The sequence below is a fragment of the Athene cunicularia genome (genome assembly GCF_003259725.1).
Source record: "Athene cunicularia isolate RWA chromosome 21 unlocalized genomic scaffold, athCun1 chr21_part1, whole genome shotgun sequence".
In the NCBI taxonomy this organism is placed as follows: Eukaryota; Metazoa; Chordata; class Aves; order Strigiformes; family Strigidae; genus Athene; species Athene cunicularia.
The window spans coordinates 8794036-8811754 of NW_020799127.1; the positions used below are offsets into that span (position 1 = coordinate 8794036).

Sequence of the window (17719 nt, forward strand, 5' to 3'; positions counted from 1 at the left end):
GGCCACACACAGTTTTTCCTGGTGCGTTCAAAGGGGTATGTGATTTCCCATGAGCATCACATTCTCAGTCCTCTCTCTTCAGTTTAATTAACTTTTGAGAAGAATATTTTGAGGCATGATTTTTTCCAGTATTGCGGAATATTTCTTACAATGGTAGCCCATTCCAGAGCCGCCTTGCCCCGTGCTTGCATTGCAGCCATCGTCTTGGTGGAGCTGTGACCGCGTGCGTCGTCCTTGGCGGGGCCCACCAGTGGGCTTTGACCCATCTCTGCTTCATGAGCTTCCCACTTCTCTGCTGAGGCGTGGGATGAGGAAGGGCTGCCTCAACTTTTTTCTGGAACGGGATTCTTCATTACAAACATCTTGATTGGATTTTGCTTCCCTGTCAGTAATACCAGACAGTGCGCAAGAAGAGGAGGACGCGTGCTTGGCAAGTTTGGAGGCTATAAAGTAGAAATACCTTGTCGTGTGTAGTAGCACCAGCTCCTGACAGTGTCACGCTGTGTGACGTGTCACGCCTTGCGTATCGTTTTACCCCAGATCTGGGAAGCTTTTCCAGTCGTGCTTGGCAGGAGAAGGATTGTGCTCCTCTTTTAGGAACTAACACGAAAGCCCCGAGCGCAGCCGCGGGCCCTGCCGTGGGCTCACGTCGATGGGCCGGGATCTGCGGGCGAGCCAGCGCGTGGGACCCGGTGTCGCCGCTCGGCCCCGCTGTGCTCCAGGGAGCAAAGGCCGTGTGCTCTGCAAGCGCTTCCGTGGCTTTGGGTTCCAGCAAGGCACCTCCCGGGAGAAGGGCGTCCTCTCGTGTGTCGCTCGCTCGTTTTACGCCTGTGGGAGGAGTTGTGGTTCCTGGGTGGGGGCGAATCCTTGTGTTCACTGGAAAACAAGGGCAATGATTTATCACACAGCTCTGTCTCCCTTTCCAGGGCTTCCTCCAAGACTCCAGCTTTTCCCAGCCAGTTTCTGCATCAGTAGGTTGCTCCTTTGGGAGAGTGGAAGTTAATTTCTCATTATTATCGTGCAGAGATTCAGAAGATGGAAGATAGTTCCCTTTTGCTGTCCCTTGACTCCATGATAACTTCATAGCCAGAGAAAATAAAGCTAACAGCTATGCAGGATAAAAAATAGTGTAATCCAGGTTGTTAGCAGGAGCCGTTTCTCAGTGCGGTGTGTGTCAGGGCAGCGTGGGGGTTCATCAGGGCTGGGGGCAGCTGCTGCTCGTGCCCCAGCGCGGCTCGGGAGGTGTCTGGGCACTGGTGCCCTCTGCTTTACCACCTCACGGCTGTAGCCACCCCCACCCTGGGGCTGCGGCGCGCGTGGGCAGCGCAGCCCGAGAGGCACCTGCCTGACCCACGGGTCGGGCTCGGCCGAGGCGCCTCCCCCCCACGCCCGGGGCTCGTCTCGCTGCCGTGACGCGCTCTGCAAGCGCCTCCAGCGCGGGTGGCAGGCTCTGAGGCTGCTGATGCCTCTGGCTTTGGCAGGGCCTCCGTCAGCAGCTTCACACCCAGTTCTGTGATTTTATTGTGAAGTACTGAGCTGCTTTAAATATCTGACTTGGCAGGGAATTGAAGAAAATGTAAGATGATCAAATAAAATCCCGGTTCTAGAGCCATGGACTTTCTTGAGGAAGGTCCTTCTGCCTGGTCTTATTCTTTTGTCCTGAAAAAAAGAGTTGCTTTTGGCTTTGCAGTATTTACAATTTCCTTTCGGCAACCCGAGCTCCCTAGGCAGTAAAACGTAGTTTTCATTAAATGATACATCTGACATTTACCAAATCTTGATGCGACAGTTTAGAGTGAGCTGGTTGCATTGAGCAGCCTTATTAATATTGCGGCAACGTCATTAGGGGAACATCTCGGTCATTTAGGCCAAAGACTTTATGAGCACAATGGAGAGGCAGCATCAGTTGACCAAAGTACCCCAGTCTTAACTGTTTTCTGTTTACTGCTTACTCCCTTCATGCATCTGGTTCATGTTCATAAGATGAGTTAGTTTAGATTCTTATTATTCAAGTAAGAAACTTTATATAAAAGAAACAAAACCTGCTCAGAATGGGACTTGGAGCTAGAGGTAGGTACCCACAGATGAATCGAGTGCCAAATCCAAAATGACGTTTCAGGAAAATCCTCCTGGAACTCCCGGTGTTTCCTGCTGGTGCACGCTCTCCGTTGCCACCTCTCCCCATGTGGCTGAGAGAAGCCCCAGTTTACCCGGTGGCCTGGCCCAGTCCTGAGCTGGAGGGGAGCATCCTCAGGAGCCCCGCGTAGCCCCAAGCAACCAGCAGGTCCCGAGACCCGTCACCCGCAGGGTATGATTGTTCGCTTCGAAAGTGAGTCCAGAAATGGAAGTTAACATCTCCTGGCTGTAGCAGGAACAATTTGGGCAAAAGTAGCTCTTACGCTTTTGTGGCAATTTATGTGAGAGCTGTGGTGGTAAATAATGGGGAGAGGGAGGGAAGCATCTCAAATCTCATCAATACTTAAGACAAAAGGCTTTCTGCTCGGCAATTACTCTTCCTGTCCTTTCCCCTCCTTCCCCCAGGCCACAAGCAAGAAACCTAAATAGAGATCAGGCAGCTTTTAAATGCCACAGGCTCATAAAAGAGAGGAAATTCAGAGCTGTGACTTTGCTCTGTGCTATTTGGGTCTGTAAGCAAGTAGATCATCCTGCAAGCTCCACACAGTGGGACCAGAAATAATTGCACCGTCTCTGCCAGGAGCCCGGCTGCCCTCGCCCGGGGCTCGGCCTTGGCTCCTGCGCGGCTCCGGGCTGGCGGGGGTTTTGGGGGCAGGTCAGAGAGTCCGAGGCCAGGCTGCGCCTCTCCGCTGGCAGAGCCGCAGCCGCGCTGGCCGTTGCAGAGGTTTGCTCCTCGGTGTTCCGGGCCCAAGCTGCGACTCAGCGTGTGTGCGGCAAAGCGCTCGCCGCCTCCGCTGCGGGGGGACCCGTTTTAGGATTGCTCTGCTCACCTGTTCCCAGTCCCTTTCCTTTTGTTTGCTGCCTTTTTTTGTAAGAGCAACAAACCCTTTCTGGTCTCATTGCAAACAAATTTATTCTGAGTGGAGGGGGAAATGCCTCTGACCTTTCCACGTTATCCTGGGGGGTCGGCTGGCGCGAGCCAGCGCCGCAGCCTGGTGCCCGACGTTGAGCCGGTACAGGTGAGGCGACCGGCTGCGAGACGGCGCTGCCGTTTCATGGCCGTGGGTCTGGGTTTGTCATGCACGAGGCAGAACTGGGCCATGGCCATCCCCGCCGGGGAGGGCTGAGGGAGACTGACCCCCCCAGCAGCCCCAGCACCTCGCCTGTGAGCACTGACAGGCTTCTTGGTGGGCTTAGATCACTCTCTCTTGCTCTCAGCTGTGCCGTAATATTAAAATACTATTTTATTATTTTCCATTTAGTCCCGTGTTAATGCAAAGAGCACTGTGTAGCTGCGAAGTAGTAGCTAATCAAATCAAGTAAATTGCTGTTAATGTTTCAGCACTTGTTGCTATTGCCGTGGTTCCAGGTGGGGTTTAACGCAGAGGAGGGCGATTGCTTCCCGCCTCGACCGCCGGCTCCCGGAATGGGCGCAGGGAGCCGCAGCCCCGGGGCGGCCCACGCGTGGGCCTTGGGGCTTCACCCCCCCTCTGGGGACAAACAAAATCCCCAAATCGAGCTTGAGCAGTGAAACCTTCAGAGGAGACCTGGGTTGGAGTCGCACCCGTCACGCGCCCTGGGAATCCCTCTCGGGCTCATCTGCCGAGTCTTCCCGCAACCATCAATTCGCTGCGCTTGGCCGTGTTTGTGCGCCGGGGAGATAAGCACGGGAGATCCTCCCTCTCTGTTCCTTCTTACTGCGGGTGAAATACAATAGCAATGTCTATCAGGTTAAAATTGCTTCTCATTTTATGAAGATATCTTTAAAAAACAGTCAATTTCGATGAGCCTTAAAGCAGCTCGATACGCTCTTATCAAAATCGACAGCTGCTCCAGAGATCCTTAAGAGATTTTGTTTCATTGTGCTTTATTTTGTGTAAATCTCGTTAAGTGTTTTCCAGTGACCTCCTCCCGTGTTCTTTTTTCACCGCAGAAATAAACCAACAAAAACCCGATTCCAGCCCTGCAGAGCAGCAGCCAAGTTGCAGAGCTCGACTCTCGGTCCCTTCACCCGCGCGCTCTTGTGCCGCCAAATGCGAGAAAAACAGTGTTTTGCTCACATCAAAAAACTTTCAGGCCCTTCGAGCGTGTGTTTTCTGACAGCCGCGCGTGCGAGCGCCAAGGCACCAGGCGGGGGATCCGTTCCTGCGCCGCCTTTTCATTGCTTGCCCTGAATGCGCAGGTAACTCGTCGTAACCCATCGGGCACGGCTCCGTGATGGCGACAAGGGGAGACCTTTGGTGGTGTGAGCTGACACCTGCGGTGACTGGAGCTTTATAGAATAAACACCGGAACAAGGCATGTAATATCTCCCCTGAATTAATCCCGCACGATCCTCGGTGCTGTCAGGCAGACGCCGTGGTTGCGCTGACACCCGAGTGTGTGTTTTCAGGGGGATGCCTGGGAGCAGAGAGGAGGAGCCTCGCCGAGCCCTCGGTCTGGGCTGCCGGGAGATGGGTGGCAGGAGGAGCTGCAGTCTGGGGAACGGAGCTCAGGCTTCTGGTCACAGGGAACAAATATCTGTGTATGCAGGGAAAAAAAATGAAATCTGTCTGTCACTTCTGTTTAGTAAAGAAATACGCAGATGCTCACCTAGGTGAAAGATCTTTTCGCTCTTGCAAATCTACGTGGAAGTAGCAAGGCTGTTTTCATCCTAAGAGAGACTTGTGCGGGTTCCTGCCCACACTCGCTGAGGTTGTGGCACACGTGTGTGTTCTGGAGCAAGCGCGGAGCGTGGCTCGGGCAGGACGCCCTTCGGCACGGCCCCGCGGGCGCGTGTGCGCGCGGAGCCGAGGGACAAGGACGGAGGTTTGGTGGCAGACGCCGCGATTGCTGATGGTGTTTGTTTTGAGGGAGGAAGGGCCTTGTACTGGTTGGTGTTGGGAATTTCAGCTGGCCAGGGGTGGTAGAAAACCACTACGAGCTTGTTTTCCTCAGTAGTCAGGTGCCTTTGTGCACTTGGTGGAGCACTGGGATGAGCTACTCCGTAATTAGCAGCTTTTACACCAGCGTTACTGCCCTGTTGTGATGTGATCAACATGGGTGAAGGCGACTGTCTTCAAATGGAGTATTTTGTTAGAGAAAAGCGAGGAGAGGGTACCTGCAGAAGCTTGCTCTTGTGCTTTTTTCACGGTGTCGTGCTGTTTGAGACACAGAAGCGGGAGGGATGAAGGATGCTTTTCCATCTGGGCCAGGCACTGATTTGTGCACTTTTGGCACAGCTCTGAAGTCACAAGCCAATGTTGCATGAACACAAACCGCTTAATTTGGCTTGTTTACTGAGAACTTCCTTGTGTCGGCTGGGCACAGAAACACTCGGTGGTTTTTCAGCAGTTCTAGGTGTTGCTCTGCTCATCTGAACACACCTGGCAGCTACCGCCCAAAACCTCGAGGGGTGCGAGGGGGGACGCCAAGTGCAGCCTGGATGGGGAGGGGGGACCCTCTCTCACCCTCTCCCCTCAAAGGCTCCCCGCTGTTAATTGGGTTTGATTATACAAGTTCAGGTGCTTCACTTTGTCAAAAGGCTCCAGCCTGAGCCTTCCCGTGGAAGCTGTTTATCGCTCCTGCTGCTAATGTCCTTGTTTTTCTTTCTGTTGGTGGTGTCCTAAAGCCAAATGACTGTGACTAACGCACCAGTGTCAATGTCTGCAGCATCCACAGCACTGCTGCCTGCGTGGGATGCATGCTCTCTCTGCAGTGATGTGTTGGGGCTTGGTTTATTTTTTTCCTTTCTAGCATTACAGCAGAAATGCCCCTTTTGTGTATTGGCTTAGCAGATGGCAAAACATTTCTGTGAAATATTGTCTTACACCAAAAAGATGTTGACTCCTGTCTGCTGGGCAAGCGTCGATGTGCCTTTATTGATATTCTGAAGCATCGACGTGGTTTCTGAGCGGAAAATGTTTTCATGCATCTTTGAAGTCAAGGAGGTGCTCAAAAGAGGGAAAGTTACTCCATGTCTAACACTGATCTAAGCAGGAATGGCGAAACCAATGTATAAGCTAATGCTTTTTCCTTCCGTTCTTTTTTGCTTGTTTATTGCCTTTTTAAGCCAACATCCATATTCTGGTGCTGCATTAGAGGTGGCTGTTATCTAATCCTGCTGATGTGTTAAAGAGAGAGAGATTGTCTACAATAAAATAATAACAATCCTTTTTTTTCCCTTAACCTTTATTTCTTTCTAATTTCCAGCATGTAGCCGAGCCCAATCATAATATATTCCATGAAAAAATCTCCCTATTTATGATAAGATTTCTATTTTTTTTTTCTTTTTTTAACCCTCTCACTGGCACACTTACTTCGTTAGGTATGAAATTCTCAAGTAAAAATTTGCAGATTGTAAAGCATTGGTTAATCCAGTTAACAGCAACAAAAGATGAAAATTTATATTATGCCAAACACAGAATACTGCTTTTCTGTAGAGGCTCTTGCTGGTCTGTAGCACGTTGCTTCGTAAACTCTCTTAGGGTGGGTTTTCTTCTTCGTGTAATCCAAAACTGTTTCTTGTTTTCAGACCGCAGAATGGTTCTATGATCCTGTACAATAGGAAGAAGGTGAAATACAGGAAAGATGGATATTGCTGGAAAAAAAGGAAAGATGGGAAAACCACCCGAGAGGATCACATGAAACTGAAAGTCCAAGGAGTGGAGGTAGGGGAACGGAGGCGGCGCGTGCGGTGGCGGGTGGGCTGGGAGGCAGCAGCTCCCCGGAACGCGTCCACACGTTCAGGAAAATTGTGTTTGCTGAGCTCCAGCCTTTCCCCCTGGCCCACAAGAATGTGTGCGTGTTCGTTCTTACAGTTTTGAGCAAAATTTGACTATAGCTTCACCCTGTGGTTGTGTCACTGCTCTCTGGTTGGCACGATGTCGTACAGCTGCAGTGTTGAAGAAAAACTCTGCAGTGTCTTCACACCGCGCACCTTCGGGTACAGGACGTGGTGTTTGTGAAACAAGGCCGACCAGACCTCTCCGAGGGGGTTGCTGAGCATTTTTTTTCTTTTTTACTGTATGAGCTTTGTACATATGTGATTTAATTCTCACAAAATACCAGCTAGTTTTTTGTAGCAAATTCCATCCTTTTCTGTATGTCTGTATGCTCATTAAGCGTTGGTCTTGCAGCATGCAGAAGTAGAATTTCTGTTGAATTCAGACCAGAACCTCTGCTTCAAGGCACGTTTTGAAGGAGACTGTTGCTCTACTGATGGCATTCAGAGGGGTGATTTCACCTGACACAGTATTTCTGGAATAAGCCTGTTTGTTCTCAAACATGTTGTTGTTGTTTGACACAACTGATCTTTCTTAAACTCCGTCTGCGTGAGGAAAGAGCCGTTCGATGGCTCCGATTACTTCTGATGTTAAAGGTCTGCGCGGCTGTGGATAAGAAGTAGATTTATTTAACTTTTTATTTCATATTTTATTAAATGGGAGTTACATTTTCTGATAGTCCAACTGCAGAGCTTTGCCTAGCTCGGTTCCTGTTCCCAGCGTTTGATACTGAACTTGGGGCCAAAATGGTAAAAGGGTATTAAAATGTGTAACTGTAGCATTTGCTGTGTCTCAAAGAAATACTCTAACTTCAGCAAAGGAGCAGCGAAGCCGTGAGGGGGTGTTTTTGCATGAGCTGTATTGATCCCCCAAGGCCAGGAGGCTGCGCCCCGCGGGGGGTGTCGGGGCACAGGCCAGCATTTGGGGTACCCACGGTGTTCAGGGACAGGCAGAGCTTAACCCCTTCTCTCCAGGCCTGTCCCGTAGCTTTCAGGCCGGACTCTAGGCTAGGCCAGGCTTTCAGGCCCATCTTGGCACGTGTTTTGCAGGGCATTAACCCTCTCGCACCCGGGTGAGGAGCACCCCGTGCCCCCGGCGTGGCTGCGGGAGCTGTGCGGGGGGCTGACGTCGCCGAGTTCAGAGCGGGGGACACAAGGTGCCCGGTGCCTGGAATGCGGCTCATGCTCCAGCTTCCTGCTGGGCTATTTGTCATTCTTACGTTCTGTCTGCTTTAATGAGGTTTTGGGTTTTAAAATAATATTAAATGGATTGCATTATATTACACCAGAGAGGCATAACTCCGTTCCATAATTTTTACGTCCAATAACAATGTTTTATTATGACAAGCCCCCCCCCCCAAAAAAAAAAGTGTCAGCATGATAGAAATTGTGCATTGTTTTTGTTTCGGATTTGCAGAGCAGGATTTAATTAACTTCTGTGAACTTTAACAATGCAGAATACCGAAACCTGTGCTGCAGAACTTACCCGTAGGAGGGTGGTGGTGACCACTGGCTACCCCTCATACACACGATTCAACACTTTCTGGCGTGTTTTTTGAAAGCTGGAGCCATCAGCCCCTGGAGCGCCTGACTGCGTGGACGTGTGTAGCGATCATGTTTGACTCAAATAGCCCTGTGCCCAGTAATTTCTATTTTATTGAAGTGTGTCTTCTGGAAAGTAACACATCTGTAATTGGATGTATCAGGAGCTGGAGAACGCGCAGCGTTCAGGGTTTCTTCCTGTGGCTGATCACATTCGCCACTTAAGAAAATAAGTGTCAAAGTACTTGCTTCGTGATTTGGATGTGCCGGGGTTTGGCCGTATGTTCCTACATCTTTCTCCAGTGTAAGAGCCCTTCAGTACCTGATGTTTTCTCTCCGAGAAGGTACTTACACCCTCTCATCGAGTCGTCCCTCAGTCTCTGCGAAGCCCAGCGGAGGCAGCTCCAGACGCAGGATGGGGCCAGTTTTACAGCTGGGTCCTGCAGCAAATAAAACAATAATGGAGCCCAAACGTGGCTCCTGGGCCCACGCTGTGAACAGTCAGTGGTAGTTTTTACTGGGGCTCAAAACTGGAAGAACACAAATTCTGCATAAATCTACGTATTAAGTATCACTAAGGGTTATCAAAATCCAGACTGATCACCTAAGTGTTGAAAAGAAACCGGTAGGTTTTTTTCCTCGGGTATCAGAGGGTACAAAGGGACTGGTGAGTCAAGTGGTCGTAATTTAGGTACACAAAGACAGAAGAAGAGAAACCAACAGGAACGGGCAAATAGAGATTTGGTCTGGAATTTTAACTCACGTAAATCTGGGTCTAGAGGAGCTGGGTCCACTGCAGAGGTGTCTCTCGTGCTGAGGGTGCCCAGAAGCGTGTCTGCGGCTTCCGCAGGCTGGAGGAAAGGCTCCGGTGCCCCCGCGCTGCCCCCTCCGCTGCCGCGGCGGCACCTGCGAGGCTGCTGCCAGTCTCACGAACAACGCGCAAAACACTCATTTTCTTGTCCTCTAAGCGCTGCTTGGGCAGAATTATGTATTTTTAACCTTCTTAATTAATTACTCGATCGGTACATGCTGCTAGTTCACGGATAGCGTGGCGGGTTTATCTTTCTGATACCATCCTAACAGGAAACGATGTTCTTTTCTTCGACACATAGGCAACAGATTCAAAATAATAAAAAAGGCTCTTTTCAAAGTTGGAGTGATACTGTAGTTAACCACATTAGGGTTTAACAGGGCATGAAATAACTGTCTGCCTTGTGGCACTGCCAGATCATCTCAGCAACTCTTGCAGCCAGGAGATAAATAGGTATCATCGTCGCAGTGATGGAAAAATACTTGCAAAGCCGAGAGCCAAGAGCGTCGAGAGCATCCAGACAGAGCTTTGGAAGCTGCAGCTAACAGGCAAGAAGGAGATTGGCCCATGAAACTACTGACCAGCCAGTTCTGAAAAGGGATTTGTATTAGCAGATTTAATAATTAATTACTTACTGAGCATCACGGACGGCTCCTGCATCTTTCCAAGTTTTGGGTAGGGAGGAGAATGTGTTCTGAAAGGAAAAGTTGACACCAGATACTTGGGGATGTCGGCGTCCATCAGTACCCTAGAGAAGGATTTGGTGAGTGTGGAAAGGGCAACTAAAGCAAATTTAGGACATAAATAATGAATGAACTAGTTTAAATAGGAATACACTAATTTAAATAAATAAGGAGTAAGAGAAATAAACTAATTAACCAAGTGGATGTTAAATGATAACTGCCAGAAATCCTCAAGCTGTTGTCTTGGTTACCGTCACTCTGCGGGAGGGTTTTGGATATTACTTGGTTAATCTGATGCAGGATCCTGTTAGAAATCGCTGGATAAACCAGAAAGCAGAAGTTAACTTGGCCTTCCCCTTAACATACCTCTTCGTGCAGTTCTTTGTGGAATCCATTAAAAATCTCCAGTCCATGATCCTTTTTAAAATTCTAATTAATTAGGATCCCTGGTGATGTGTTCCTAATCAATTCACATAATTAAAAATTTTAACTACTAAATAATAGTAAGGGGAGTGTTGAAACAGCTTTAACGTGGCTCCAGACTGGTGCTGCTCCGACTTCGCCGTTGCCTCTTCTCACGCATGAACCTTTCCAGGTGCCTCTAAATGGCGCATTCAGCTGAATTCTTAGTAAACTGCTGCTAAAATTAAACGAGGTCATATTTTTATAGTAAATTTCCCTCTTATCCTCTGCCTTCTGGAAGGTCGACGCCGATTCTGTCGCTCTTTATCCCGTATTGGGGATATTTTGGTCCCTCCACACACGAGTGCCTGGGGAGAAGTTAGCGAGGAGAGTTCTGGAGCTGGGGCAGAGCCGTGCCCGAGCCTGCGCCACGCTGCCTGTGGCCTGAGCTGCCGAGGGACGGGCAGCGGCCTGATGCTCTACAACCCCCCGGCTGTGGCAGCAGCGCGTCCGTCAGCGGGGAGGAGGCTCCGGGGGAGCGGCTGAGCCCCCCGCCCGTCACGGGGGGTCCTTCGTCAGCCTGGGCTCGGTCTGACACCACTGCTGTCGGATCAGAGAGATGGATGAGATGAGTGCGCCAGAGCTCATATATTTGAAATACCTTGTTCTCTCATATAGAGATGTATGTTATTTCAGTACAATATGATAATCTTTATGAAATTCTTAAAAAAAAAAAAAAAGTAAAATTTGATTTAAGTCTTATTAAGAGAGAAACTCCCTCGTGGAGATGGAGATGCAGAGTATCAATTTTGTATGCAGGACTTGTATTTAATTAATATCATAACAGTCCCTTAACACTATTACAGATTAGTCCACGAGGACAGGAATGGAAATTTTAGATTATTCAATTACTGCATAAACCTTGGGACGTCACCGTGAAAACTTTGCAAAGGTCTCTTTAGCATTTGGGCCTGGAAAGGCAGCGTGGCCGGGCTGGGTGAGCCGGCGGGAGCCGCGTCCTTCGCTCCTGGGGCGTGTGAGCCGCCAGTGCTGAGGGCGCCGGGACGTTCCCCGCTGGTAAGTGACCGACGGGCTTTGCTGTATTACGTAAAATAACCCATCGTGGAGCATTAAACAGCAGAACATTTCTACGTCTCTCAATTCCCCGCTATTGCCGGTGAAATTTACTTGTAAGTTATTACTGGAGGGTGAAAGCAACTTCTGAGATCACACGCTCGAGCGGCGCTGATCTGGAGAATATTCCTAGGACAGTCTGATCCAATTCGCTTTAATTTACACGGGCTTGCTCGCCCTCAGAGGTGAGCTGTGTAGTTTGCAAACTAATTAGGATTGCATTGTTCAGTCGGGCTGCTTAATTCATTCCAGAGAAATACTGCGGAATGGCTTTGGAGGAGAAATGAGAGTTTAATGTGAAAGGCTTTCTGAAAATATGACACACACGTGTGCATAGATTAACACAAACAAGCCCAGTCCTGAAAGCAAAGGAGAAAAAGTGCTCAAGGAGGAGTGACAGTTTTTATACAGATCTATTCTTTATCGTCACTGCTAACGGTATTTCCTTGCGCCTTTCGTAATATTTTACTTTTGCCCTTTCTAAGCAGCCTCTCCCTTAATCTCCCATAACTCACGAGAGGGCACAGAGCCCAGCAGCATCTCCCCGTCCCTGCTGTGACGTGCGCGTCTCTGAAATGGACACAACGGGCGGATGCTCGTACAGAAACAGGGAAGGTGTTGACTCCCCATGAGCTGTGGTTGGATTTTATTCTGTTCCCCATTCTAGGTGGTGTTTACGGCATCCAGAACGTCGGGTTGTGATGGCATCTTAATGATTCATGCATCTGTGGCAGTCCAGGGGAAATCAGAGAGTCGGTTTACCGTTTCTGAAGGGGAATATGGATTATCATTAAATCTGGAATGGGTCTCCTGAGAGTCTCTTTTGAAGGGAACATACATATCAATAATTCGTTTTCTATATCAGGATCCTAATGTATTCGCTTGCAGTAACATAAATTCACAGCAAATGGTCGTGGGCTTTGGCATCTTTTCCTAACGCCCCATACGTGTCGAGGAGATTTTATTCTTCAGCAGACCTGTAATGTACCTAATCCTTTAATTGTCGTCGCTTATTTTACAGTGTAGAACTTCGGCAGTAAAAGCTGTCTGGATATCTGGGTGTCTCAGAGCGAAGATTCGGCTGAGGTCAGGGCCGTGGCTGCGTGTGCTGCGGGAGGCGATGCCCGGGGCGGCCCCGCTCCAGCCTCGCCTCCGCACGACAGCGGACACGCCGCTTGGTGTTGCGGCAGGCGGGCGTGCAGGAGTTCTTTAGTCAGAGACGTGCTGTAAAATATTTGGCTTTATTTCCCACGTGGACTCACACATTGCAAGCCACCGGTGCGTTGCTGTGCGGCGCTCCAGGAAAATGAAATCTTTGGGAGAGAACTTTTAGCGTTGGACGTGTCCGAGCTCGCCACTCAAAGCAGGTTGGGGGCATGAGGGGAAATAGGGGACGCGTAGGGTGAAATGTCAGCAGGTGAAGGCAGCTGCCCTCGGGCTGCTCCTGCTCTGGCGGGATTAGCCCACTCGTGCGTGGGGTGGCGGGGTGGGGTGCCTGTTCCCGGCAGAGACCAGGGACCGCCGGCTCGGCCCGCAGGCGATGCCGCTGCCGTCGGGGGAAGGGAGAGGGTCCGCGGCGTTTGTCATTGTCCCGGCAGACACTGAACTCTCCTAATCACAGCTCTTGCAAAGCCACTCAAGCCCAGCCTTGATTTTTAGGTCCTGTGCGCCGGTGTTTCTGTGTGGTCAAGTCTGAAGTTCTTTCTCCGTTTAGCCGGCGGGAGGTGGTGTAAGCGCAGCTGCAGGTTGCTCTTACTGCGTGCTTTGACCCGCTCCCAAGTGAAGGACCTGTGTAAGGGCCGTGCTGGGCCGTGCGGCCCCCTGCCGGGAATCCCTATCCCATCCCTTCCCGTGTGCCGCGCTGGGAGCCCGGGGAAGGGGTGACGGGTGAGTCAGTGTTTGTGGGAAAATTATTACATCTTGAGACACTATAACGCAGCTTTTACGCTGCATTTGCTTCACTCTCTCAGCCTGGCAGCATCAGTCCAGAATAACGAAATCCCGTCTACCAGATGAAAGTGTTTCACTTGCGGATCCTCACTTTGTCTATAAAGTTGGGTTACTGGGAGGCTTCCAGATGGAGACACTTGGTAGACGGAGGGAGCCTTAGTCTGAAAGAAGTGAAAATAAATTCACAAAGAAATAAAGAGTCTGTTTCTTACTCCTGCTTTTCTGAATAGTCTTTCCAGTGACATGTTGGGAACGGACTGAACTACAGCAAGAGCAGGAACGGAGGAGAACTGCAGGGTAGGAAGAGGAAACGTTACATTTACTTTAACTGATACAATGCCGAGCAACTGTTTTTACACTCAGTTAGTTCACACATCATTTTGGACATGGACCAGAACGGAAAGTTTTTGGTTTTATTTTTGTGTGATTAAGGGAGAAAAGGTGGAAGAGGAGGATTAAATTGCTTTCTCAAGCTTTTTTCCCCTTGTATTTAATTCCTTCCACCATTACTTCAGTGTGATTTCAGTGGGGTGGGGGATCCTCACCCTTCCTAATCTGCTTTTGACAAAACACAGCTTTTAAAGTTTAACAGGTTAAACCTTCTTCTTTGAAAGCAGTTTGCTTTATGACAGCAACAGAGGGTTTTGCATAAACGCTCTGAAGCAAAGCTAAGAGCAAGAGCTTTTGGGGCTGCGTCTCAGCTTGAGGATGTTTGTGCTGAATCTCAGTGAAAGGTGACTGCTGTGGCGGGTTCAGCGTTTGCAAATGTTGAAGCAGCGAGGGTACCTGTAGGGCAGGTTTGGCTTATTTACCTTAAATCTCCTTGTGGTTAGTGCTGTTCCAGTAATGTCAGGCCTTGTGCGGAGTAACTGCTCGTGTACCAGATAGTATGTTGTGAACACGGTGGAAAAAACGATCTGTGGGCTTTTTAATGTAGTTTAGCAAACAAAAGTCTTTGTTGTGGTAAGTGAAAAAAAAAAAACGTAATCTTTTAACTTCACCAGTCATCTCAAAATACATTGGAGAAGCACAGCAAAGGCACGTGGAACAGTCAGGTGGCTTGTGAAGTTTTCGAAATAAGACACTAAATGGCTACACCCAGTTGTAGTGCACAGCGTCGAGTAACTGAAGGTTGATGAAGGCGGCAGAGAAAGGGCGGTTGGACGGGGAGTGATGTGGTGAGGAGCCCTCAAGCCGACCAGAAACCACGCGGGGGGTTCCCTTGAGCGCACGTGGGCGTCACGACCCCTTTTTGGGTGAAGGGCAGGTGGCCTGTGGGCAAGTTCTGCCCGAGTCAAGGGCAGCCGTCCCTTCGGCGCGAGGCAACAGGTCTGCAGGGGCGGTTCAGGTAATTGCTTTGTAATTGACTGCATCACCTTTTTTTCCTCTGTTTAATAAATAGCACGAATAAAGCTGAGCTGCATGTGGTAGGATTGTAATTCAAAGCCCATTCACTAAAGTCTGAACATTTTTCATTTAGCATGTAAAGGCGGTTTCAACGTAAATTGTTCCAAAAGGATCTCTGTGCACTAATGACATTAGCGTCTGGATAGACTGAAATTGTTTGAGTAATTGATGCTGCAACTGCACCGCATACTGTGGGGGAGAGGAGGAGGAACGCGGTGACGTGGGTCTGTCGAGGAGGAATCGGGAGCCGAATGTGCCGGATGGGCCTAAAGAAACGGGGCGAGAAACGTCAGCCCCCACGTCGGGCTCCGTGCCTCGGGCTGGCGTTAGTCCTTCCTCTCCACCTTCCCCTCAGTTTGCCTGCAAAGCAGTGGTAGACATTGTGCCTCTTGCTGGAACCTTTCCAAAACAAAACAAAACAAAAATTTATATATATACGCACTCTCATATTATTTAGCCATCCTTATTAAATAAAACATTAGAACGAGTGTGCAGACAGAAAACAAGCTACCGGGCACCCCTGTACCCCCCTCTGAAACGTGAGGTTTGTGTCGCCGCAAAGGCTCTACGGCACAAATACACATTGACATTTATATTGACTATTTCAGTTTAGAGAAATTCAAAATTAAATATATTTTCTGCCAGCTCTGTGGGAAAATCCATTTACGAAAACAAAATCCAATAGGAGATCTAAAGATTGGTGGCCAGAAATGAAATATTTCGAGAATAAAATTATATGGAGATTGGATTGCTGGATCTGCGGTCTGGGTTTAACGTGCTGGGGACTGGAGATGGGAGAGGAGGTTTATTGGTCCAAACTTTATCCCCGTGTTTGCAATTTAGATGAGACAGTTTACAGCAGAACAAAATAAACGTGAATACAGAGACGGGCAGTGGTCTGCACGTACTTTTTGGCCACGTGTGTGCATTTCTGTGCGTGCGTGGGGAAGGACTGACTCCAGAGGCTGAAGTCTTTACTGCAGGTCAGTCCTCACAGAGCTGCTGGGGCGTTTTAAACGGGGTGCAGCGCGGCGAGGTAAAACCGATGCTGTTCCTTGCAAGATTAAGAGGTTTCCTTTTTCTGTAGGGATCCCTGTGATTGCGTGGAGGATCCAGATGCTGAAGCAGCGTGTGCCTTGTAATCTTGTAATTGCATTGTGGGCTGTGACGGAGATAAGGGCTTCCACTGGAAACGAGGAGCCTCAGTGTCTCTGCCTTACGCGCCTGGGTTTTAATGTGTTTATATTTATTTATTTATTTCATGGTGTGTTGGAAAGGAAAGCAAATCTCGTTTGCTGTATTGCTGCTAATTTTGTATGCATCAGAGATGCATTAAACATTTTGATTTCCTGAGTTCCTGTTGGAAGGACAGATATCGCTCACCAAAGCGTGCGTGGGGAGGGCAAGCAGAAGCGTAGAGTCGCGTCAAGGGTTTGAAGGTTCCTAAGCAAAACCTGGAATTGTCCCCAAAACGCAGCACAGACACAAAAGCTGGCAGAATGGGATTTCAGAGCATGGCCCTGTCCTGCACACGGGCACGTTTCAGTGGCCACCGTTTTGTAGGATATTATTTACTCACCCTTCTGTAGGTGAGAGATGAGAATTAATTAACCAGCGTTTGTAGGACTCCGTGGAAACGTAAAGCATTAACTGCACGCTAATACCCCTTCTCAGAAGCAGGAGGAGAGCGCGATGCAGAGGAAGGGTCCGCGGGGGCAGAGGGTCCCCAGCCCTCGCCGGGTGCCCTGTCGGTGTCTCCCCGTGCGTGAAGCCGTTCCCGTCACAGACCCCGATGTGGCAGGTGGGGGCTGGCACCGGCGGCCGTGGCGGGTCACCTCTGTGTGCCAACACCCCTTTGTCACCTTCCGGGTTGTCTCGTAGTCTCTGGGAAATGTGCAGACCTGCTCTTAATGATGGGTTGTGTCAGCAAAGTCTGGGGAAGGGGAGTCCACCGGGGCGCAGGAGGGAGGCGTAACCACGCCGGGACGGCGCCTGTCGGTGCGCGGGAGCTGCGTCAGGGTTTGAGAGGCTGTCTCGCTTTGGGTGCCAACTGCTGGCAAAATATAAAAGTGCCTCAACGAGTTCCTGGAAAATAACCTTGTTATTTAAAAAAAAAAAAAAAAAAAAAAAGCAGGCAAACAGCTCCAACAAAAGGGCAGTAGTGAGATGTTGGCCCCTGGTAGCGCAGTTGAGGTAACGGCTGGTGATGGGATGGAGCTGACAGCAGCAGGATCGTTGGCGTTTTCCGCTCACTGGACGTGCCGTGGTGCCGACACTGACCAGCCCAAACCCTGTATTTCTTGGACTAAATGAACTGTTGCTCTCATGGGGACTCAGGTGATCCCAAATTGTTCAGCACTTGCCCTGCAGGATAAGCCCGTGGCCAAAGCTGGGACTAGCTACCCACACCTCGAGGAATTACTTTGAGACAGGAGCTGTTCCTGCTCTGTCTGCTGTAGGTCAAATTAAAATTTAAAAATCGTAGGGGCAGAGGGTTGTATTGTATCAGTGCTACAAGAAAGCTCAAGTGACCCCACTGTGAATTAACGTGGCAGATGTAAGTTACTGTATTGCAGAGGGAAAACTTTTTCTACTCCCTGCTTGTCTTAAAAACATCGTGGACATCGGGTTACGTTTAGCAGCTGCCTCGTCTTTGCAAAATACCTTTTCATTCTAACGGTGTGGTAATGCGTGCGTCCATTCCGGTGTTCCCACATTTCTGCTGCCATCGCGTGGCTGCTGGGGATTAACAACACTCTGGTGCGGGGAGAGACATCCCGGGGGGTGCTGGCGGGCGCAGACACAGCCCGAGACCCCCGTCCCCTCCGCTCCATCCGCCCCTCGGGCCGCGCAGCCTCCTCCTCCTCCTCCTCCTCCTCCTCCCGGGGAGTT

At 49.8% G+C, this 17719-nt stretch overlaps 1 protein-coding gene across 6 annotated transcripts in view; it reads left to right on the forward strand.

Annotated features, from left to right (window-relative positions):
- CAMTA1 (calmodulin binding transcription activator 1) overlaps positions 1-17719 on the forward strand; it is a 283392-nt gene that overhangs the window by 95400 nt on the left and 170273 nt on the right. For all 6 annotated transcript variants that reach the window (XM_026862593.1, XM_026862589.1, XM_026862588.1 and 3 more), the window contains exon 4: positions 6650-6785. In XM_026862593.1, coding sequence (XP_026718394.1) covers positions 6650-6785 — 136 coding nt within the window. The remainder of the gene's footprint in view (positions 1-6649; positions 6786-17719) is intronic.